General features: G+C 38.6%; 6 protein-coding genes across 7 annotated transcripts; 4 read left to right on the top strand and 2 right to left on the bottom strand.

Moving 5' to 3' along the window:
* Positions 1-138: 138 nt before the first annotated feature.
* On the top strand, positions 139-1699 carry LOC9329035 (putative GDP-L-fucose synthase 2). Its single transcript, XM_021011169.1, has 2 exons — positions 139-376; positions 524-1699. Exons 1-2 carry the CDS (start codon positions 355-357, stop codon positions 1486-1488), a joined length of 987 nt encoding a protein of 328 aa, XP_020866828.1. The 5' UTR covers positions 139-354; the 3' UTR covers positions 1489-1699.
* A 283-nt stretch (positions 1700-1982) lies between these two features.
* Positions 1983-3527, top strand: LOC9329034 (basic transcription factor 3). Its single transcript, XM_002892926.2, has 6 exons — positions 1983-2087; positions 2514-2581; positions 2673-2821; positions 2906-2962; positions 3056-3094; positions 3182-3527. The coding sequence occupies exons 2-6, from the start codon at positions 2514-2516 to the stop codon at positions 3361-3363; spliced, it is 495 nt and encodes a 164-aa protein (XP_002892972.1). The 5' UTR covers positions 1983-2087; the 3' UTR covers positions 3364-3527.
* A 105-nt stretch (positions 3528-3632) lies between these two features.
* Positions 3633-6063, top strand: LOC9326315 (probable zinc metallopeptidase EGY3, chloroplastic). The gene is made up of 6 exons (XM_002892925.2): positions 3633-4294; positions 4386-4583; positions 4672-4896; positions 4980-5218; positions 5329-5483; positions 5560-6063. The coding sequence occupies exons 1-6, from the start codon at positions 3749-3751 to the stop codon at positions 5916-5918; spliced, it is 1722 nt and encodes a 573-aa protein (XP_002892971.1). The 5' UTR covers positions 3633-3748; the 3' UTR covers positions 5919-6063.
* Positions 5932-6782, bottom strand: LOC9329033 (kunitz trypsin inhibitor 2). The gene has a single exon (XM_002890206.2). The coding sequence runs from the start codon at positions 6602-6604 to the stop codon at positions 6014-6016; it is 591 nt and encodes a 196-aa protein (XP_002890252.1). The 5' UTR covers positions 6605-6782; the 3' UTR covers positions 5932-6013.
* Positions 6783-6954: 172 nt separating this feature from the next.
* On the top strand, positions 6955-9799 carry LOC9326314 (rhodanese-like domain-containing protein 8, chloroplastic). Of its 2 annotated transcripts, none has more exons than XM_021011163.1 (8): positions 6955-7301; positions 7509-7562; positions 7669-7818; positions 7938-8103; positions 8322-8413; positions 8571-8674; positions 8775-9077; positions 9218-9761. In XM_021011163.1, exons 1-8 carry the CDS (start codon positions 7050-7052, stop codon positions 9369-9371), a joined length of 1275 nt encoding a protein of 424 aa, XP_020866822.1. In that variant the 5' UTR covers positions 6955-7049; the 3' UTR covers positions 9372-9761. The 2 variants fall into 2 exon arrangements, with proteins under 2 accessions (XP_020866822.1, XP_002892970.1); XM_002892924.2 differs by having other exon boundaries at positions 6957-7373; positions 9218-9799.
* Positions 9623-13546, bottom strand: LOC9329032 (ABC transporter G family member 11). Its single transcript, XM_021011162.1, has 10 exons — positions 12718-13546; positions 12136-12425; positions 11873-12044; positions 11670-11792; positions 11458-11586; positions 11169-11363; positions 10976-11062; positions 10626-10898; positions 10404-10511; positions 9623-10303 (listed from the first exon to the last, which is right to left on the bottom strand). Exons 1-10 carry the CDS (start codon positions 13099-13101, stop codon positions 9953-9955), a joined length of 2112 nt encoding a protein of 703 aa, XP_020866821.1. The 5' UTR covers positions 13102-13546; the 3' UTR covers positions 9623-9952.
* Positions 13547-21065: the final 7519 nt, after the last annotated feature.

The raw sequence follows: 21065 nt of genomic DNA, 5'->3' as shown, positions 1-21065 counted from the left end.
TTAATGGAGCTAATTTGGTAACTCACAGCTACTAACCGGAATTTGGTCCGGTTAACAGTGCAATACCGTAACGATGGAAAAAGTAAGCGAAATGGGCGGAGGCTGAGGTGACTATTTTATTTAGGCCCATGGGCCAGAATCGATAAACTGAATTACAAAATGGCCGACACCGATTCAGATCGCCGGCGGATATTCAGATCTCCTCCACCTTACATTCTCCGAGGAATTTAACCTTTACCTACAAATCTAAGCTTCTGTTCGTTGACTTGAAAAACTGGTAGCTATAAGTCAAAGTCCCCTTTCTCAATCTCTCATCGTCTTGTAGAAACTTTTTTTGAACTAATTGACTCGACAATGGCGAACACCACAGGATCCGGTACGTCAATCTTTAAATTTCATCTCTCTGTTTGATCTGAATTTAATGTTTCCATGTCTATATACGAAATTTTGTGGAATTGACTTTAGACGGTCGTGGAAATATTGAAACCCTAGGTCTTTAATTCCTCGTAATTCTTCTGTGCAGAGATGAAATCAGGTTCGTTTATGTTAGAGAAATCGGCCAAGATCTTTGTCGCTGGACATAGGGGATTGGTTGGATCTGCCATTGTCCGCAAGCTCCAGGATCAGGGTTTCACCAATCTCGTCCTTCGAACCCATTCCGAGCTTGATCTCACTAGCCAATCCGATGTTGAATCCTTCTTTGCTACAGAGAAACCAGTTTATGTCATCCTCGCTGCGGCTAAAGTCGGTGGGATTCATGCCAACAACACATACCCAGCTGATTTCATTGGTGTCAATCTCCAAATCCAGACCAATGTGATCCACTCTGCTTATAAGCATGGTGTGAAGAAACTCCTCTTCCTTGGTTCCTCTTGCATTTACCCCAAATTCGCTCCTCAACCGATTCCCGAATCTGCGCTTCTCACTGGCCCGCTTGAACCGACTAACGAATGGTATGCGATCGCCAAGATCGCAGGGATTAAGATGTGTCAAGCTTACCGGCTTCAGCATCAATGGGATGCCATCTCCGGTATGCCCACGAATCTCTACGGTCAAAATGATAATTTCCACCCGGAGAATTCCCATGTGTTGCCTGCTCTCATGAGGAGGTTCCATGAAGCTAAAGCCAACAATGCTGACGAAGTTGTGGTTTGGGGAAGCGGAAGCCCGTTGCGGGAGTTTTTACATGTCGATGATTTGGCTGATGCTTGTGTTTTCTTGATGGATCAGTACAGCGGATTCGAGCATGTGAATGTAGGAAGTGGTGTCGAAGTGACGATCAAAGAATTGGCTGAGTTGGTGAAAGAAGTTGTTGGGTTTAAAGGAAAGTTAGTTTGGGATTGCACAAAACCAGACGGGACACCACGGAAACTGATGGATAACTCGAAGCTCGCGTCTTTGGGATGGACACCGAAGATTTCTCTAAAAGATGGTCTCTCCCAAACTTATGAATGGTATTTGGAGAATGTTGTGCAGCAGAAGCAGTAAAAAAACAACGTCCAAATTCAACGCAATTCATTCTCTTCACACGTGAATGTTTGTGCGTCTGAAATTTGGTTTCAATACAGATCTCTATCTCTTTAATGTAATTTTTGTATTCATGGATTTCATACCGTGCAAGTTAAGCAAACTTATTTTGTAATAAATGTAATATTGTTGTTGAGATTATCAGTAATAAACAAGTCCGTTTGTTGATAAACTCAATTGGTGCTAAGACGAGGTAATCGATTTGATAAATTTGTGGATATTGAAATTCTGGTTAGTTGATAAACCAAAAGATTATGGTTTGGTACGCGCTAATACCGGTGATTAATTATGGCACAAAAGAGCCCAGTAAATATTTATTCGCCCAGTTTATTTTGGGCCTAATGGGCCAAGATTCTCATCGAGCATCCAACGGTAGAGATCGAGACTTGTTTATGGAATAACTGATATCCACCGTTAGATGAAGAGACGAGCTTGGCTCCGAATAGCATATAGTTAAAGGGCAAAACCCTGCGCCGCCCGCGTCTCTCTTCTCTGTTTCTTCTTTTTCTTTTCTTTTTCTTATCTCCACTCTTCGAACAAGGAAGAACCCTAATCTCAAGGTAAATCCATCACTGTAATTTCCCTTTCTTTAAGTGCTTTATCTCTCCGGTTTTAGGGTTTTTCTAATTTCCGATTTTGTAAATGGGTTCAGCTCAAAATTGCTTTCTTGATTCATTTCGCGATAGGATTAGTTTGTCGGGGTTTGGGATTTCGTAGACGATATTTACTGGGTTTTCAACTTCTTTGTGTGTTTGATTGGGGGGGATTTGGTATACCTAATCGATTGAAAAAGATGAAACTTAGGTTAAGACTAAAAGTAACATCATCGGTGTCTGAAGATTTACTTCTTTATTCGCATTAGTTTCTCTTTATACTAAGAAGAGTTTTTGAATGTATTTTTAGAAGTTAATGAGTTCCATTGAATCTTTTGGATGTGATTTGGGTATTGATAGATGTTGCTTCTTATTATGCTTTATTATACATAGATGAATAGGGAAAAGTTGATGAAGATGGCTAACACTGTCCGCACTGGCGGAAAGGGTACCGTCAGAAGGTATTAGAGTTTTTCTCTACCAATTTCATTGTTCAATACTTTGCATTTTACTCTGATTTGTGTTATGAAACCATTTGGATTTTACTTGTAGAAAGAAGAAGGCTGTGCACAAGACCAATACAACTGATGACAAGAGGCTCCAAAGCACTCTTAAGAGGATTGGAGTTAACTCTATTCCCGCAATTGAAGAAGTTAACATCTTTAAGGATGATGTTGTTATCCAATTCATCAACCCTAAGGGTAAGTCTTTTTTAACCATTTTTATCCATACATGAGAACCATTTTTTTTATGTTACTTTGTTGATCTTTTGAATGTTACTACAGTTCAAGCTTCAATTGCTGCAAACACATGGGTTGTTAGCGGTTCTCCTCAGACCAAAAGTATGCATCTGATCATCTTTTTGATTCTCTATTTTCTTGTGTCTTCTTCATTGCATCTTCACTGATTGATGTAAAACCTGTTGCTTCCTGCAGAATTGCAAGATATCCTTCCTCAGATTATCAGCCAACTTGGTATGTACCATGTAGTAACTGTACAGCTCTTACATGTCTTCCCCGATCCTAAGATCCTTAACTAAATGTTACTTTGACCTCTTTCAGGACCAGACAACATGGACAACCTGAAGAAGCTAGCAGAGCAGTTCCAGAAACAGTCTCCTGGTGAAGGTAAGGCCTCAGCAACCATACAAGAGGAAGATGATGACGATGTCCCAGAGCTAGTTGGAGAGACATTCGAAGCTGCTGCTGAAGAGAAATTACCAGCTGCTGCTGCTTCTTCTTAGAGAGAAAAGAGCGAGACCACATCACAAAAAAAAAAGAAAACCGCACTTTGATTTTTACATATCTTTATAATATGTTTGTTCGCTCGATCCTTTTTGTAGTTTCCGACCAGATCCTTGTTTTCCATCTAATGACTTAAGGTTTTATCCAATTATTTGATGTCTTATTGATTCTTTGACAGCGAATCAGGTTCTCTCGTCTTCTTCACTATGTGGATTAGAAGATTTTGATGTGATACATTGTCTTGTTGCATAAAAACCATTCCACCTGTACTGTTTGAGTTTCTTCTCAAACTTTCCAGACATTTCAGCATTCTCTCTACAAATTCTTTCTCAGAGACATGTCTCTTCTTCGTCAAATCTCAATCTTTCTGAGTTTTCGTAAACCATGGCTTCTCTCTTTGTATCTACTCCCTCACCTTCCTTGGCTCTCAAATCCTGTCACAACTTGCGTCTTCGTCGCTTTGACAGTCCCATATTTCAGAAATTTGGGAAAGCTTACGTGAATCAGACAACGAGAAGCCGAAATCTTTTGAGATGTTCAGCTGAAGATGATCGAGTTCGTGAACCTGTGAAGGAAGCTTCGTCTCCGGTGGCGATAGCGGAGGAGCAAAAGGAGGACCACGCGAGCAATAATGCGCCGCCTTCTCCAGAAAGCAGTGAAGAAGAGGAGGAGAAGAAATCAAAGCAGCAAGAGATGGATTGGAAAACAGACGAAGAGTTTAAGAAGTTTATGGGGAATCCATCAATCGAAGCTGCTATAAAGCTTGAGAAGACGAGAACTGATCGTAAGCTCAAGGAGCTGAACAAGGAAAGCAACAGTCAGAATCCGATCATCGGAATTTTGAACAGCTTGGCTCGTGATACTTTGACCAGAGAGAAGGAAAGGCTTGAGAAAGCAGAAGAGACTTTCAAGGCTCTTGATCTCAACAAGGTAAAGAATGAATTCATTTCTCTTACGCTATGATTCTTGTTTGTTTTGTTGGAATGAATCGTTTTTGAAAGTGTTTTGTGATGATGGACAGTTGAAGAGTTGTTTTGGGTTCGATACGTTTTTTGCTACGGATGTTCGTCGGTTTGGAGATGGAGGAATCTTCATTGGGAATCTGAGAAAACCCATTGATGAAGTCACACCTAAGCTTGAAGCTAAGCTATCTGAAGCAGCAGGGCGTGATGTTGTTGTGTGGTTTATGGAAGAAAGGTCCAATGAGATCACAAAACAGGTAGAACAAGGCCTTCAAAATTCAGATGTTCTTGATTTCTGGATTAAGGCTAAAAATGTTGGATTGTTTGTTCTCTGTGTTTGTAAAGGTGTGTATGGTGCAACCGAAGGCGGAAATCGATCTACAATTTGAATCAACTAGATTAAGCACTCCTTGGGGATATATTAGTGCAATTGCTTTATGTGTTACAACCTTTGGAACCATAGCGCTTATGAGTGGGTTTTTCCTTAAACCTGACGCCACTTTTGATGACTACATTGCTAATGTAGTTCCTCTCTTCGGCGGGTTTCTTTCCATCTTAGGCGTCTCAGAGGTAAACTGAAGCAAATCAAGAGAACTAGCTCCAAGTTGCAGTGTTGTATACATATAACTAAACTTGTTAGTTGTTTGTTTCAGATTGCAACCAGAGTAACCGCTGCGCGACACGGTGTCAGATTAAGCCCGTCGTTTCTGGTGCCATCGAATTGGACTGGTTGCTTAGGAGTTATGAACAATTACGAGTCATTGCTTCCTAATAAAAAGGCGTTATTCGATATCCCAGTAGCCCGTACAGCTAGCGCGTACCTGACCTCGCTTCTGCTTGCAGCAGCTGCGTTTATATCTGATGGTAGTTTCAATGGAGGAGACAATGCTTTGTAAGTATTTCATTAAATAACTCTCTCTTTTTTTTTGTTACTGTATCGACACAGTTTTTTTTTTTTTTTTTTTTTTTTGTCTCTGATTGGTTTTTCAACATTCTATATAGGTATATAAGACCACAGTTCTTCGATAAGAATCCGTTGCTTTCGTTTGTCCAATTCGTTGTTGGTCCTTATGCGGATGATCTTGGTAATGTATTGCCTAACGCGGTTGAAGGAGTTGGTGTTCCAGTTGATCCGCTTGCTTTCGCTGGTCTTTTGGGTAAACTTCATAACTTTTGTTGGTTTATATTACTGGTTTCTTATCATTTTCTAAACCGCATTTAAACTCTTTTCAGGTATGGTAGTGACTTCATTGAACTTATTACCATGTGGAAGACTCGAAGGAGGTCGAATCGCTCAAGCCATGTTTGGAAGAAGCACAGCTGCAATTCTCTCATTTACCACATCACTCCTACTCGGTATCGGAGGTCTCAGTGGAAGTGTCTTATGTTTAGCTTGGGGGCTATTCGCAACCTTCTTCCGCGGTGGTGAAGAAACACCCGCAAAAGACGAAATCACCCCCCTAGGTGACGATAGGTTCGCTTGGGGTATAGTCCTTGGACTCATATGCTTCCTCACTCTCTTTCCTAACAGCGGAGGTACTTTCTCCACTTCATTCTTCAATGGACCTTTCTTCCGTGGTGATGATTTCTAAAGAATGTAGATTAAGTTGCAGAAACAAGCATTATTGTTCTTATTTATTAATGGTGTTACAAAAGCATTTGTAAATTATTGTGGAATTTGTTGTATCTAGTATGCTTTTTTGAACATAACCTTTAATGGAACCTCACTTAAAGCAAGTCTTCTCTTTCCATCTTGCACAAACACTCCAACGTCTCTACAGATGACTTTGCAGAAATTGCAGACAGTAGGACAAAACCTGATCTTGTAATCTTTTTCAAATTCGTCGATCTTGAACCAGTTACCAACCGTTTTCTGACCCGGATTCCCTTCAACGCCACAAGTTGAAATGAACCATTGACTCGTCCTCTCGTCGAAATTGGCTAATTCCCATATCGAGGTTGGAGAGAATTTGATGTTTTGATCAGTTGAGACACGGACGATTCTTGATTTGTCATATGGTGAGAATTTAACCGGTAGGCCTTGAGAGACTTCGAACTGGTCTTGGATCACACTTCTCGGACAGGTTTCGTTCTTGAAGTTGGACATGGTTAATCCGCCTCCGCGGCCGCGAACTACAGGCAAGATGTAGTAGTTGTACTTCGTTAGGAGAGGTTTTCCATTGATATCCTTAACTGGTTCGACGGCAGCTTCGGTGGTGGCTCCACGGTGGCTGGTAAAGACGGCAAAGAGGAGGAAGATATAGAGAAGTGAGGACATTGTAGGAAGATTTCTTTTTATGGAAAGTTTTTATTAAATGAATTGAAAAGAGATGAGAAAAGGGATTTCTATTTATAAGCCGGATCGGATGTACTATGAAATTGTCAAAGTCAAAGTACATCTGATTTTGGTTAAATACTTAAATGCTCGGTGTATTAATTTAGTTAGTGCCCTGGAGCATATGATAACTTCGCTGACGTGTTGATATGTTTATCTTTATGGTCAAAGCTTCACGACGTCATATTTTGATCACTCCTGACGAAATCTCCCTTTCATTGATATAACTGGATACTGTCAAAATGTAAATTAGATAAGACCGACCACTATTTAAATCTTAAAATAAAGATTAGTATAAATGGGCTTGAATTGGGCTTAGGCCTAAGATTAACACAAGATCGTTTACCGTAAAGAAAGATACGGTCTCTTCTCCACCCGCGAGAAGATAATGAGAGTTTCGCCGGCGGCAACACTCTCAGTCTCTTTAACTATTCCACTACCTCTTGCTTCAACCAAAGCTCGTTTCTCCGGCGTCCCTTTTCGATTCAAACAATATGTTTTCAATTATCAGATTCTCTCGCGACCAGGACGTCTCGTCGCAGCGAAACCCACCAGAAGATGGACCTTCTCCTGCAAATGCCGAAACAGAGGAAGAAATGGTTACGCGAAATTCGATGACGAAGGAGAAGATTTCATTGTGGTAAACTTCTTTCGGTTTGTATCAATCGGAGATCCTGAGGCTGTGATTGAGAAGCACCTCTCTTTCTTAAAGGTCCGTCTTTTTACAGAATGTGAATTGTCAAGTTGTCTGAAAAAAAGAATTTAGATTCTGAAACAGTCTTGAACTTGTGAGCATTTCTCTTTAGTTCATAATTTGAAGCTTTTCTATGGTTTTTTGGCCTTCCAGGATTTGAATATACGAGGTCGGATATATCTCAATGAACAAGGAATTAACGCGCAGGTATTGTTATCATTTTGCAATCACATATTTAGCTTTGCATTAATCCTGCATATCAAGCTAGGACAAATCTTGAGTGTTTACTTGTTGTAAGTCTTGTTTTCTGCAGTACAGTGGACCATCTAAAGATGCTCTTGCATATGTTGAATGGTTAAAAGGAGATGAAAGATTCTCGGATTTGCTTGTCCAGATGTCTCCTGCTATTAATGGTCATGCATTCCCTAAGTTGAAGCTACAGAACAAACCCTCCTTAGTTCAGGCAAGCTACTACCCATGACACCACTTTAAATCTATGAAAATTTTCTTACTTATAGTGCAATGCCTCTGAAATATTGTGTAAGATTACTTAGCATTAGTTGCGTTTCTTTATTCCTATAGTATGAAGGAGGAATTTCACACCTTCCTCTACTTGAGCCACCAATGCGAGCAAAACCCTTAGAACCATCTGAATGGAAAAGAAAACTGAAAGACTTAACGGATGATGATGAAGCATCACCTTCATCAAGTAGTGGCAGAAGCTGCATATTATTGGATGTCAGAAACGGTACTTTAGTTTCTTTCAGTTTATCTACAGTTACTGATTTGTCTTGATTATCTGTATCTACGTGACTGATCATTATTTTCTGATAGTAATGTTGTGGTTCTCCACTTTATTTTCAGTTGTGCTCCCCTGTAATTTGTTTGTGATTCTTAAAGGGCGTCACATATTACTCTAGTTGAATTTACTGGTATATGGAGGTGATAGACATTTGATTTGAACAGGTTATGAGTGGGATGTTGGTCATTTTCGTGGGGCACGTAGACCTGAAGTTGATTGCTTTCGGAACACTTCTTTTGGACTATCTGATGAAAAGGTACAACTCATCCTAAACCATGGCAACTGAAAAGTTCCTATAACCTGTAGATTAGAAGAAAGTGATCACTCGAGTCTCTTCTATAGGTTACATTACTATGAAATACTGAAGGTAAAGGTAACTGACACTTAATTTTGACTATGCTTTTACACTATAGGAAGCTCCTTTAGACCCTTTGATAAATGTTGACAAGGAAAAGACAGATATACTGATGTACTGTACTGGAGGCATACGCTGCGATGTATATTCAACAGTTTTAAGGTAGCACTGTGGCTTCTACTTCTTCATTTTTCTTACTAATATCTCCTCAAAAGAAGTTTTCCCAAATAACTTTCTTGTGAGAAGTCAAATTTCTTTTCAGACAGCGGGGTTTCAAGAACCTGTATACACTGAAGGGTGGAGTTTCCCATTATCTGGAAGAAGAAGGCACAGCTGAATGGGTTGGAAATCTGTTTGTGTTTGACTCTCGTCTCTCTCTCCCACCAGCTGCCTACAGTGACAAGGCCGTGGATAAACCCGGAAGTGACAACGCCGAGGATAAAGCCGGAAGAACTCCACAAACGCCCGTGGATACAAGTTTTGCAAAATGCTATATTTGTGATTCACAAGTTCAGGAAATAAGACATCGGAACTGTGCTAACCTTGACTGCAATCGGCTTTTCTTGTGAGTTGCATTATCGTTTTTGTTACATCTTCTTATGTCTATTAACAAATAGTGTATGACTTAGGAAAGTTTAATTTTGATGGACGATGACTGATCATTTTCCATTGTTTTCCCTAAACTTAGCTCTATCTTTGATTCAGATGCTGTGCAGAATGTGTTGTCGACTTGAAGGGATGTTGCTGTTCAAACTGCATTACTGCTCCACGACTTAGACCTGTCTTGCATGGAGTAAAGAGATATGAGAAATGGCATGTATATCGTGATTCAGAAGTGCAAACTGCGCCATTGGTTTGATCACGGCTGAGAGATTTTAGAGGCTAGTTATGAAGACAATTCATGCCTTGTCACTTTATATTATGTTCACTGCATTCCCCATGTGGTTGTTTACAGTGTTTTGTTTGGCCTATCATGGGCAAGTGATCAGATGAGAAACAGCACACAGCAAAAGCAGAAGAGTGCTGAAGAAGAAGCTAATGAAGTTAATCAGAAGCCTTTTCCAGGGAGAACAACTACTAGTCATTCTTAGAGGTTCTTCGGGTGTGACATTTGTCAGAACTCAGAACTCAATTTTTCATTTCAACATGTACAAACAAAGCTTGTAACAATTCACAACTTAATCTATCTGCTGTAATTGCGGCACAATGCAAACTGTAATGCAACAAGATAGTGCTTGTTACTACCAAAGTAGAAGAATAAATGTAGTAGTGATTATTTTAGACAAATCCGTGGTTTTAATATTTCTATAACTAACACACTTGAAGTTTCTCAGCTGTCACATTACATGGAGATTTGATATTGCAGGCCTAGTGAAATATGGTGGCTTTGCTTTAATCAACTTTCTTGAAGTGTCTTCAAACACTGGACAAGCTCAAACTCTACCATCTGCGAGCTCCATCTGTTCGTGTAGCAATGTAATTTCTCAGAGAAGGAGACTGGGTAAGAGCGTCTGGTGCAACTGTGGTGTTCTGGGTTCCATTCTTCTGCTTCATCCTTCTGCGTGCTATGTAACCTCTGACCCAAGGAGTAACATCCTCGTTGGTCTTAATCATGATGAAGAAGATGATGCGGTAGATAATAATCATGCTAAGAATCACACTGAGGTTAATCCATTTTGATCGGTGCAGGTCGATCTGGAAGACGTTCTCCAGAACATATTCACCCGGAATCTTGAAAGCACTCCCCTGACTGTCAAACATCAAGCCTCTCAGATCATTCTGGTACTGACCCTGGAGAACAAGCAAAACAAAAAAATATTAGCTCTTTGCTATTATGATCACATGATGATGAGCTGATATGAAACTTTTTTCTTGTTTCAACAATATTTACTTGTAGAGCCCAGAAGTGGAAGCTGATGTATGACATTGGATAACGCCAGAAAGGTTTTGGGATGTCATTTGGAAGCCTGAAGAATCCAGAAACCAGCATGAAGATCCCCTGAAACAAAAGTACAGATGAGCAGATTTAGGAAGAGCTTCTCTTCTGCTTTTTAAAAGTTGAAAAGATCGCAAAGAAGTCTATGATGAGTCATGGGAGTGGTGGGGAAATCACCTGGATTCCAGCTCCGATGATGATACCCATTAGGAAGTTGGGAACAATGCTAGCTATCGCCATCATTAAGCTCTCTACTACGGTGACACTTGCATAGAGGCAGAGAACAAAGAAGAGGTAGTGAGTGAATCCTGGATGCAGACCCACCATGAAGTAACAGATTGTCCCGGAGATGAAAGTTATCATGATAAGGAATGGCGTTGCAGATAATGTGTTGGCTATCACAAACGCAGCTACTCCATAGTGGCCGTTTAGTCTCTCTCTTTGAAAGACCTGCAATCATTTTCAGTTTAACAAAACCGTTTGTTTCATCAGTTTACGTTAGAAAACTGCAGGAGGGGCTAACTAACCTTCATGTCTTCAACAAAAGAAGGAAATCCACCAATTGACATGAATGTTACAAAGCCAAAGACGAAAGACGCACATGAGCCCCGTGCCTGATTTCACAAACAGAAAAAGGACGGACATGGTGAGAGATAAGATAAAAACTTCAGTTCAAGTTGGAGTGTGAGTTCCTCTCCAATAAATGATATTAGCAAATACCAGAATGGCGCTGTAGCTAGTCCCAACGTTCAGATAGATGGTTCCGATGCAGACTGTGACCAAGATGTAAATTAACAGTCTAAGCCAGTAATATCCAAAGTCCCTTGACATGTTGATGAAGGATCGCTTTGTTAAAGTGTAGGTCTGCAGAAGGAAACTAGCCTGGCTGCCTCCAGAGTCAAGAATAGTCCCTTTCTGTCAACAGAGAAGGGCGGAAACGGGTTAAAAGAGGCAAGAGACTCGTCCTAAAATCAAACAAAAGCTCGATAAAGGAACAAAGAGTACTTACAAATTGGGATATCTCCTCAACCTTAGCCTTTGCTGTGTAGTAGTAATCAGAAGTGTGGTAATAGTCAACCAAGACTCTAATAGCTTCGGCTGTGGTAATCTTCTCCAACGGATCATCGCTTGCTTCAAACTGGGAAATAGAATAACAAGTCTATCAGCAAAATGAAACTTGCAGAGAAATGATATCAGTTAAAAGGGAAGGTTTTTCAGTACCCTTAGCTTCATAGAACCTTTCAAAGAGGCTCTAACTTTGTCAAAGTCTGAGTTTATACATCTCAGGAAATGATCAGAAGGGTTCCTTAACGCAGGACATGGAAACCCAGCTTGTGCAAAGAACTGCATTCGAAAGTAAAATCTTAGATTAGTTTCCAACATTTCTTCAGAGATTGATGTTTTCTTTTGGTCTAGTTTCTTGCCTCATATGCATCTGAAGCTTGACCAAAGTAAACAGTTTTGCCTCCAGAAAGCAGATACAACCGATCAAACAACTCGAAAACCTCACTACTCGGTTGATGGATCGATGCAATCACCGTCCTTCCATCTCGTGATAGCGCACGCAATGTCTGAGTCACAAAGAAAGCAGAAGCACTACAAAGAGAAAAACCGAAACCAAGCATCAGACATTAATCAGTTTACAGAATCGGGAAATTGAGTAAGCTTTCTTTCTGAAACACTTTACCTATCGAGACCACTTGTTGGCTCATCGAGAAACAGTAAACGAGGTCTCATTAGAATCTCAAGAGCAATACTGACTCTTCTCTTCTCTCCACCACTAATTCCACGCAAATGCCAATTTCCTATAACAGTATCTGCACAATCCTGAAGACCCATCTCTATTATTGTCCTCTCCACAAGAGCACGCTTCTCCGACCGTAACATCTTGTCCGGAAGACGAACTCTCGCTGAATACCAAATTGTCTCTCTCACAGTTAACGTCCCAATCAAGTTATCGTCTTGTGTCACATATGCCTGTATAATACCCAAATTCATTAAACATGAGTCAATATATTAAAAAAAAACAAAGATTCCTTAGTTTTTTTTTCTCTTTTCCAACACACTATGAAAATGGCTAAGATCCAAAATCCAAGAACATTCTTGTATGTCATACCAAACAACATGTAAGCTATAACTGAAACCTAAGCAAAAGCATGTGTACGTTTGAAAGATTGTAACCTTTTTATAAAGTTAAAAGTTGTTTTTTATTAAAAAAAAAAGGATGAAAGATAGTAGGTAGCTTAAGGGTTGTGTATAAAATACTAACAGCTGTTCCAAAGGAGAGTTTGGTTTTGCGGCCGTTAAGAAGAACGGTGCCGGAGAGAAAAGCGTTAGCGGCGAGGCGGCTAGCTAGTGCGTCGAGCATAGTTGATTTTCCGGAGCCGGAAGGACCCATGAGAGCCGTGAGAGATCCCGGTTCAGCGTAACCGGTAAGACCTTCAAGAACATTTTGAGTCTCACCATCTCCCATAGTCACCATCACCGTCAGATCTTGCCACGTGAGCCTCGCTGACACGTCTCCGACGAACTCCGTTGGAGCTTTCTCTCTCCATATAGCTTCACTCAACGGACTTAACCCACCAACCGGAAAATTCCCTCCGCCGACTGAAACCGGTACGGTCGTTTGCTGTCTGCTTGCTTCTATCTCCATCTCTTAAACCGAAACAGAGGATTTTTGTTTTTTCTTGAAAGAGAAAAAAAAAGAATCTGAGAAAAAAAAGGAGTTTGTCGAGGAAATGGGGAAAGTATGAACGTTGAACTGATAGAAAAATAAAGTTATCGAGTGAAATTTAAGTAGAAGAAATTCAGGAGTGTAAGAGAGTCATGAGAATTTTGCATGAACAACAAACTTGGACTCGTTTTTATTCTCATGAACTTGGATGACTGAAACAGAACAAACACTTCTCCTTGTTTCTTTTTGGTTGTTTCTCTTTTATCTCTACAAGATAATGAGATTTTTCTTTATTTATTTGTTTTCAAAAATGAAAAAATTTCTTGATTCGAACAAGAAATGAGATAGTTATGAAGACAGCAAAGAGATGGTTGGGAGAAGAATTGAATGAAAAATTAAGAAGAATGTGGGGTCCAATAATGTTGATGTGGTGAATTTTCATCTTTTTTTTGGTTGTTGTTACTTGTTGCATTTAATGTAGTCTGGTAGTCGATAGAAGGTTGCATTTAGTATGAAAATAGACCACCCCCAAATCTGGCCTCTTTTTTTTTAATATATTTAGTTATTTACTTTCATAAAGAAATATATTTGATCGAAGATTGTTATGTATATTATGAATTATGGATTTTTATGTGTATTATAAATTATACCTTATGCTTAAATTCTTAATGGTAATGAAAAGGATTAAAAAGGTTAGTTATGAAGCATCTTATAGAAAATTATATGCTTGAATGAAAGTTACTACTTTGAAATTGAAGTTTTTGTAGTACTTTTTTATTTTAGTTTTTGTCTTTTGAGATATTCATTATAGTTTTTTTTCCCAGTAAATTTCGGTGTAGTAGGAGACATATGATACAAATAATTATTTGTCTTTTAATTATAAAACGTATATAAATGCTGAAAAATTGTTGACAGAAAAGTGCCGAAAAACTAGAAAAGAGTACGAGCCCTATTGTTGATTTGTTGATACTTCTTAATTAAGGACCCTTGATGGCATTCTATGTAGGTCCATTTGTCATTAATGATTAATTCAACAAAATAATTAGGAAATATTGGAAACTAATAAATATATTTTTGAATTGATATGACTTTCGATTTTGTTAGTCAAGTTATCTAAAAATACAGATTCTAACGAATTTCTTTCAAAAAATTTGTATGTTTTCTTTTGGATTTCACTGATATATGATTGAGTAATGCTACTCAGGCCTCAGGGGAAAAGGCACTTTGCTTTATTTAATTTATGGCCAAATATTCCTATTATTTCTATAATTGTTTCAACTAATAAAATTATAGTAGTTCATCCAAAAAAAAATTATAGTATAAAATATTACACTCAGAGGTATTTATGTGTATATGTGGATAAGTACAGTAGTTTTGATAAATAAATATTTTTACAGTATTAGATAGATATTCATACTTTGATGATATAGACAATACATGGATATTTTTTTGACAGCATAATACAGGCATAGGCATTTATAGTAATCAAAACAAATATTCTTATAAGTTCTGTCCCTTTGTTGATTTCCAAAAAGTTATATTGGGCTAAAATGTTTATTAAGTTCTACTAGGTCAACGCATGTGTGATAAAAAGAATCAAAGCCCAAAAACAAAATGGAATATAATATATACGGTGATAATGGGCCTTTAAACAATTAGGCTCAATAATTGAATCCGTGTTTTCTTTTTCTTTGAACTATTGAATCCATGTTTACACACAGAGGAAAAAGAAACGAATACACACATGCATTTAGTGACAAAATACCTTTTACTTACCTTTTTGTTTTTTTTTTTTTAAATAAGAAAGTAATTCAATATTATAGTAGTATTATAGATTAATTATCACACAAACAAAAGTTAAACCACCGCAAAAGACGAGAAAATTGTAGTGAAAATTATTGTATGATATCCGTCGCATCATACAGTCCAAAAAGAACTTGGGGAACAAAAATAATGGATTATAAAAATAATATTATAAGAAACGAGGAAAACGACAAGAAGAAACCAAAACACGTGACTCAATCTAAAGAAACCATATCTGATATCTCGGTAGAGGCTTTAATAAAAGTATATTACTAGTCGTAAAGTTTCTTTTTGGAAGAGTTTATTTACAAACCATCGGATTTAAAATTAGATTAGATGAGAGTAAATGATATCGGTGATGAGTAAATAAATATCGAGAATTTTGATTTATTGTCGGGTGAAGTAAAGAAAAGAAAAGAAAAGACAAGATAAGGAAGAAAACAAAATAGAAGAGAGAAGTAAAACGCGAGAGATCGACGCAGCTTCGACGACATGTGGAGACCAGATTAACCCATCACTCTCTTGCACACAGTTACTGTCTCTGGTTTATTTTTCACTCTTTTTTTTTTTGTCAACTGATATTATATATATGGAATAACGAACGTTACAATCTAAAACCCAAACATAGAACATCTGAGAAAGTGAGCACCACAACTCCACTCTCGAAATACAACCAACAAGACCATTTAACAACTAAGTAAAGGCCTATACAAAAGAATAAGCTCCAAAAAACTGAGCCAAATCATCCAAAAACTCTAAATCAATCACAGGTAAACGACCTTTCCTCTGCGAAGACACCATCCAACCAAGAAGGAGAACCAACCGCAACATACGATTGAAGCATGCAATCATCAGTCACACTCTTCGCAATCATAAAAGCACCTCTGTTTGAAGAAGAGTTTTCCAAAAGTATTTTCCAACACTTAAAGGAACTAAGAACACGACCCGCTTCCATAGATTGGTATCTAAAAGAAGGCCAAGCCCTAGGTCTGTTAATAGCCTTCACTAAAACCTTAACCTGCAATGCAAAAATCACATTATCAACTTTGTGAAACCGCATACTTTCCATAGCCCACATCAGACCTTTGAACTGCGCCTCCTGCTTGTCCAATAACCTCACAAAAGCTCTTCTGCTATGAAGCAAAACCACCCCCAAATGATCTCTTAACACCCATGCACAACCAGCAAACTTGTTCCTGTTGGACCAAGATATACCAATATTGCATTTAACCCAAGAGGAAGGTGGCGGCATCCAGCCAAGACCCATAGACATTTCCTTATGACCAGAAACAATTACATCTCTACACTCACCACTTTCAACAGTTTGTTCCCCATCATCACCAACCTTTTGAGCCTCTCTCCATTCAAACCAATCCTCTCTGATTTTCTGGGCAGATTCAAGACCTGAGAATCTTTTACCTTCAAAACAAGCAAGATTTCTATTTTTCCAAATGCGCTAAAGAGTCCAGGGAAATGAACCTCGAAGCTCCTCTGGCCAAAGAGGATTATTAATATTCATCAACAGATAATGAATATTAGCAAAAACAGAACCATTCTCAAATCCCCATTGAGGAAAAGGAATTCCAGTTAGAGCCCAAATTTGCCTCGCCAATGAACAAGTAAATAGAATATGGTTCACTGTTTCTTCCTCTCCTCCACAAAGCTGACACCTCTCATCAGTCTTCATTCCCCTGTAGTTAAGGGCAGATGCAACAGGCAAAGCACCACACAAGACCTTCCATAAAAACACATGAATTTTTGGATCCGTTTGTAAACTCCAGACTTTGGCTTTTAAATCATTTGTAGAGGGTAATTGTTCCGCCTGAAGCCTAGTTTGAAGATTGCACGTTTGAGAAGCAAGCCAATAAGCCGATTTCACCGAGAAATGACCACTCTTATTATGCTTCCAAGAATAAAAATCCTCCAGTTCAGTCACAGGCTTGATTCTTTTAATTCTCCAAATATCATCAGGTAGAAAATTATCCCTCAGCTTCTGTGGATCCCATTCGCTTTTATCCCAGTCAATCAACTCTGAGACTCTAAAATCTGGATTGAAAAAATAATTTCTCCTCAATGGTGCCCTCCAACCATCATCATCTTCAATCCATTCATCAATCCAAACCCTGAAAGTTTTTCCATTCCCCACATTCTTAACCAGACCTTGAATAAGCAGCTCTCTTCCATGCAAAATGCTTTTCCAAGCAAAAGAAGGTCTATTACCAAGAGGAGCATCCAGAAAGTCAGAAAGAGGAAAGTACCTACTCTTCATGAGTTTAGCAAACAAACAATTAGGGAATTGCAAGATCCTCCACGCCTGCTTAGCTAGAAGAGACTGATTAAAAGTTTGAATGTCTCTAAAACCAAGCCCTCCCAGATTCTTTGGAAGACAGAGTTTCTCCCAACTTTGCCAGTGAACACTCCTAGAATGCTCAGCCGAGCTCCACCAAAAGTCAGCCATTGTGCTTGATAAATTGTCACAGGTAGTTTTAGGCAATTTAAAACATGACATTATAAAGACCGGCATAGCAAGAGCCACCGACTTTAATAACACCTCTTTCCCTCCTTGTGACAGAAATCTAGCATACCAACCAGAAAGTTTAGCTTTTAAACGATCTTTTAAGAAACACAGAAGATCCACCTTTGAGCCACTAAAACATTCTGGCATACCAAGATAAGTTCCAGCCCCTCCTTCTTTAAAAATACCCAACAAAGACTGAATAATCACCTTAAGAAGGGGATCAACGTTTACACCAAAAGAGATGGAAGATTTACTGAGATTGATAGCTTGACCAGTAGCAGCCCCATACCTACACAGCGTCTCCTGAAGAAACAAACACTGATCCATGGAAGCCTTGCACACAAAGAGACTGTCATCCGCAAACAACAGGTGGTGCACCTCTGGTCCATCTTCTGAGAAACTGATCCCATTAAGCCTTCCATCAAGTTGACCCTTATTCAGTAAATGAGTCAAACCCTCCGTGTACAACACAAACAAAAAGGGTGATAAGGGCTCACCTTGTCGAATACCTCTCTGCCGAGTAATCAAACCAAAAGGCTGATCATTTATTAAAACTGAGAAGGTAACCGTGGACACACAAACCATGATCCAATCCACCCACTTAATATGAAACCCCATAGCTATCAACAAAGCTCTTAGGTAACTCCACTCTACCCTATCATAAGCCTTTGACATATCTGTCTTGACCACCATGAACTGAGAAGAAATATCTGCCCGAGTCTTTAAGCTGTGGATCACTTCATGTGCAACCAAAATATTATCTGTGATTAGCCTTTCTGAGACAAAAGCGGATTGATTCACTGAAACTATCTGTGGTAGGATAGGATGTAGACGATTAACCAAAATTTTTGAGATAGTCTTGTACAGAACAGAACATAGACTAATTGGCCTCAAATCAGTCATCTCCTCAGGAAGCTGAACTTTTGGCAACAAACAGAGATATGTATAATTCCATTCTGCAGGGAAAACACCTAACTCAAAGAAACTTTTAACCTCCTTTATCATTTGCTGACCAACAATGTCCCAGAACTGCTGAAAGAAACATGCTGTCATCCCATCAGGCCCAGGAGTACTAGAAGCTTTTATGGAAAAAATAGCCTCACAAATCTCTGAAGCAGTTACCTGAGCAATGAGGTTATCATTCATTTCAGCAGAAACCTTTGAAGGAAAACCAGAGAACCATTCATGGAAGCTTTGCGGATTAGAGGACTTGAAAAGAGAGCAAAAGTAGTCAGCCGCAACCTCCCCTTTACCTGCCTCATAATTTTGAAAAATCCCATGGATATTCTTCAGCTTTTCAAGTCTCTTTCTGGCTCTGTTGCCTTTCACTGATCCGTGGAAGTACTTAGAGTTCCTATTACCAGTCTTAACCATTTCTTTCTGCTTCTTTGCCACCAATATTCTTCTTCATTTCGGTACTCTTTCGCCAGTTCTCTTTTCAAGACATGAATCTGTTGCAAATTAGGCCAAACCTCTGACTGAACTCTTTCCAAGGCTTCCTCACATTGATGAATCTTCAAAAGAGAATTCATACCATTTTTCTTTTTCCATGAACTCAAAGCCTTCCTACAAGCTCTCAATCTATGAGAAACCAAAAAACCTTCATTTCTGCTACCAGGTTTCCAAGCTTTCTTAATCGCCAACTTGACATCAGGTTTGTGGAGGAACCTACTATCAAATCTAAAATGTCCTTTAAAAGAACCCTGAGAAGCAACCAAAAATATCAAAACAGGTCTGTGATCTGAGCCTCTCATGTCAGGAAGACCTGATTAGAGGCAGGAAAGTGATCCAACCAATCTTTATTTCCAAAGGCTCTATCTAAACGACATTGAACCCAATGGTCTCCTCTTCAACCTGCCCAAGTAAATTAAACTTATCACCCGAAAAAAGACAATTCAAAAAACCCACAGCTCCCCACCAACTCTGTGAAAGGTTTAAAGAAACTATCAGCTTTCCTGGGACCTCCTAATTTTTCTCCATTATGAAGGGTAGCGTTGAAATCTCCCACCATACACCATCTGTCCTTCTTGCTAACACCAATCCTACTGATTTTATCCCAAACAACACTGCGCTTACTACAATCTGGATCACCGTACACACAAGAAAGAAAAAAGTTTGAAGACCCAAACTGAACTTGAACATCTATCAAATTCTTATCCTTAGGGATATCCAACTGACAACTGCTCTTCCACAATAAGGCCAAACCACCACACTTGCCAACCGGTTCCACTGTGAACAACCTATCATACCCTAGAAGAACTTGCAAATCCAACAAACTATCTCTACACTGCATGGTTTCCATAAGAAACAAGATCTCAGGGAAGTGCTTTTTACGCAGTTCCTTGAGTCGAGGAATCGCCAAATCATGAGACCATCCCAATCCTTGACAATTCCAGCTGAGAATGCTCATTAAACGTTGGGCAATCCCTCATTCGGGATCACCTTCAAAGGGTTAAGATTTTTCGACTTTGCAGTGCTTGAACCTTCATTATCTGCTTTTCTTTTCTCTTTTACTCCAACAGTTAGACCCAAATTCAGACCCTGAGTTTCCAAAAAGCCACCTGCCGATTTTGGTTTGTGTTTTCTGATGATTTTCGGAGGCCTTTTCCTTGGTTTAGACTTTTTCAAGATAGTGCCGGAAGAACCAGCTTCAAAGAAACCAGGCCTATAAACTGTTGCACTATCCTGAAAAGGCTGAGATAACGCAAGGAAATTACCTGCATCTTCAGCAGATTGAATAGACTCCGGCTCTACTAACCAATTTCTCTCTGAGCATCCAACAGCTGCGATTGCATTCAACTTATTCCTCAAATCACCACAGACCACATTCTGGGAATAAGGCACATCTTCATTGAATCCACAGACTACTCCTTTCTCTTTGTTGACATCACTATGAACAATCGTCGGAGCTTCCAATCTGAGAATTGATTTCATTGCACTTGGTTTATTTTTCACTCATCGATTATTTCAAAATTCTTTATATCACAGAAAAATTAATTTAATATATTAAATACTATATTATAAAATGATGTTCACATTGTACAAATACGATTTTGACTGAATCTAGAAGACTGTTATTTTCCGGAAATAAAAGGCCATTAGTTTATTTGCACCACTTACATTTTTTTAGGTCTATGTTATAGTTTTTGGCAAAATAAAATTGCTATAGATTTTGTTGTTTTTGCTGAAATAGTAGTATTTTTGTTTCTAAAATAAGTGTAAATGGTAATATAAAAAAATATTCAGCCAGATTCAGCAATTCCGCAGTTACCATTTGTATAAAACTAAATTCAGCCAGATTCAACAGTTTTTCCAACATCAACAGATACATAGTATGTTCATTTCAGATAAAAATTTGGATTATAGCGATTCACAACTCGAATTAAAATATATTTGGCTATTAAAAATTACACATCAAATTTATATTTTAAAATAAGTTAGATCATACAAATACGATATATGAATAATTCATACACATAAAATCATTACCAGAATAGACAAGAGACATATTTATGTTAAGATATCTATAGATAATTTTAGATAATTTTAATAAATTTTAGATACTTAAATATAATTTTACAATTTTTTGCAAAAATAACTCATACTTATGCTAAAATAATAT

The sequence above is a fragment of the Arabidopsis lyrata genome (genome assembly GCF_000004255.2).
Source record: "Arabidopsis lyrata subsp. lyrata unplaced genomic scaffold ARALYscaffold_1, whole genome shotgun sequence".
Classification (NCBI taxonomy): Eukaryota; Viridiplantae; Streptophyta; class Magnoliopsida; order Brassicales; family Brassicaceae; genus Arabidopsis; species Arabidopsis lyrata.
Note: the sequence above shows the minus strand (reverse complement) of the source record. Positions and strands in the feature narration are given on the sequence as shown.

Bases quoted from the DNA above. Each gene is read 5' to 3' on its own strand.
- LOC9329035 (XM_021011169.1), top strand. From the start codon at position 355: ATGGCGAACACCACAGGATCCG. The intron at 377-523 runs GTACGTCAATCT...TCTTCTGTGCAG, and splicing joins GGCGAACACCACAGGATCCG to AGATGAAATCAGGTTCGTTT.
- LOC9329034 (XM_002892926.2), top strand. From the start codon at position 2,514: ATGAATAGGGAAAAGTTGATGAAGATGGCTAACACTGTCCGCACTGGC. The intron at 2,582-2,672 runs GTATTAGAGTTT...TTTTACTTGTAG, and splicing joins GGAAAGGGTACCGTCAGAAG to AAAGAAGAAGGCTGTGCACA. The intron at 2,822-2,905 runs GTAAGTCTTTTT...ATGTTACTACAG, and splicing joins CCAATTCATCAACCCTAAGG to TTCAAGCTTCAATTGCTGCA.
- LOC9326315 (XM_002892925.2), top strand. From the start codon at position 3,749: ATGGCTTCTCTCTTTGTATCTACTCCCTCACCTTCCTTGGCTCTCAAA. The intron at 4,295-4,385 runs GTAAAGAATGAA...GATGATGGACAG, and splicing joins AGGCTCTTGATCTCAACAAG to TTGAAGAGTTGTTTTGGGTT. The intron at 5,219-5,328 runs GTAAGTATTTCA...CATTCTATATAG, and splicing joins AATGGAGGAGACAATGCTTT to GTATATAAGACCACAGTTCT.
- LOC9329033 (XM_002890206.2), bottom strand. From the start codon at position 6,604: ATGTCCTCACTTCTCTATATCTTCCTCCTCTTTGCCGTCTTTACCAGC.
- LOC9326314 (XM_002892924.2), top strand. From the start codon at position 7,050: ATGAGAGTTTCGCCGGCGGCAACACTCTCAGTCTCTTTAACTATTCCA. The intron at 8,414-8,570 runs GTACAACTCATC...TTTACACTATAG, and splicing joins TTGGACTATCTGATGAAAAG to GAAGCTCCTTTAGACCCTTT. The intron at 9,078-9,217 runs GTGAGTTGCATT...TCTTTGATTCAG, and splicing joins GACTGCAATCGGCTTTTCTT to ATGCTGTGCAGAATGTGTTG.
- LOC9329032 (XM_021011162.1), bottom strand. From the start codon at position 13,101: ATGGAGATAGAAGCAAGCAGACAGCAAACGACCGTACCGGTTTCAGTC. The intron at 11,793-11,872 runs GCAAGAAACTAG...TTTCGAATGCAG, and splicing joins AAGCTTCAGATGCATATGAG to TTCTTTGCACAAGCTGGGTT. The intron at 11,063-11,168 runs GTATTTGCTAAT...TTGTGAAATCAG, and splicing joins CTAGCTACAGCGCCATTCTG to GCACGGGGCTCATGTGCGTC.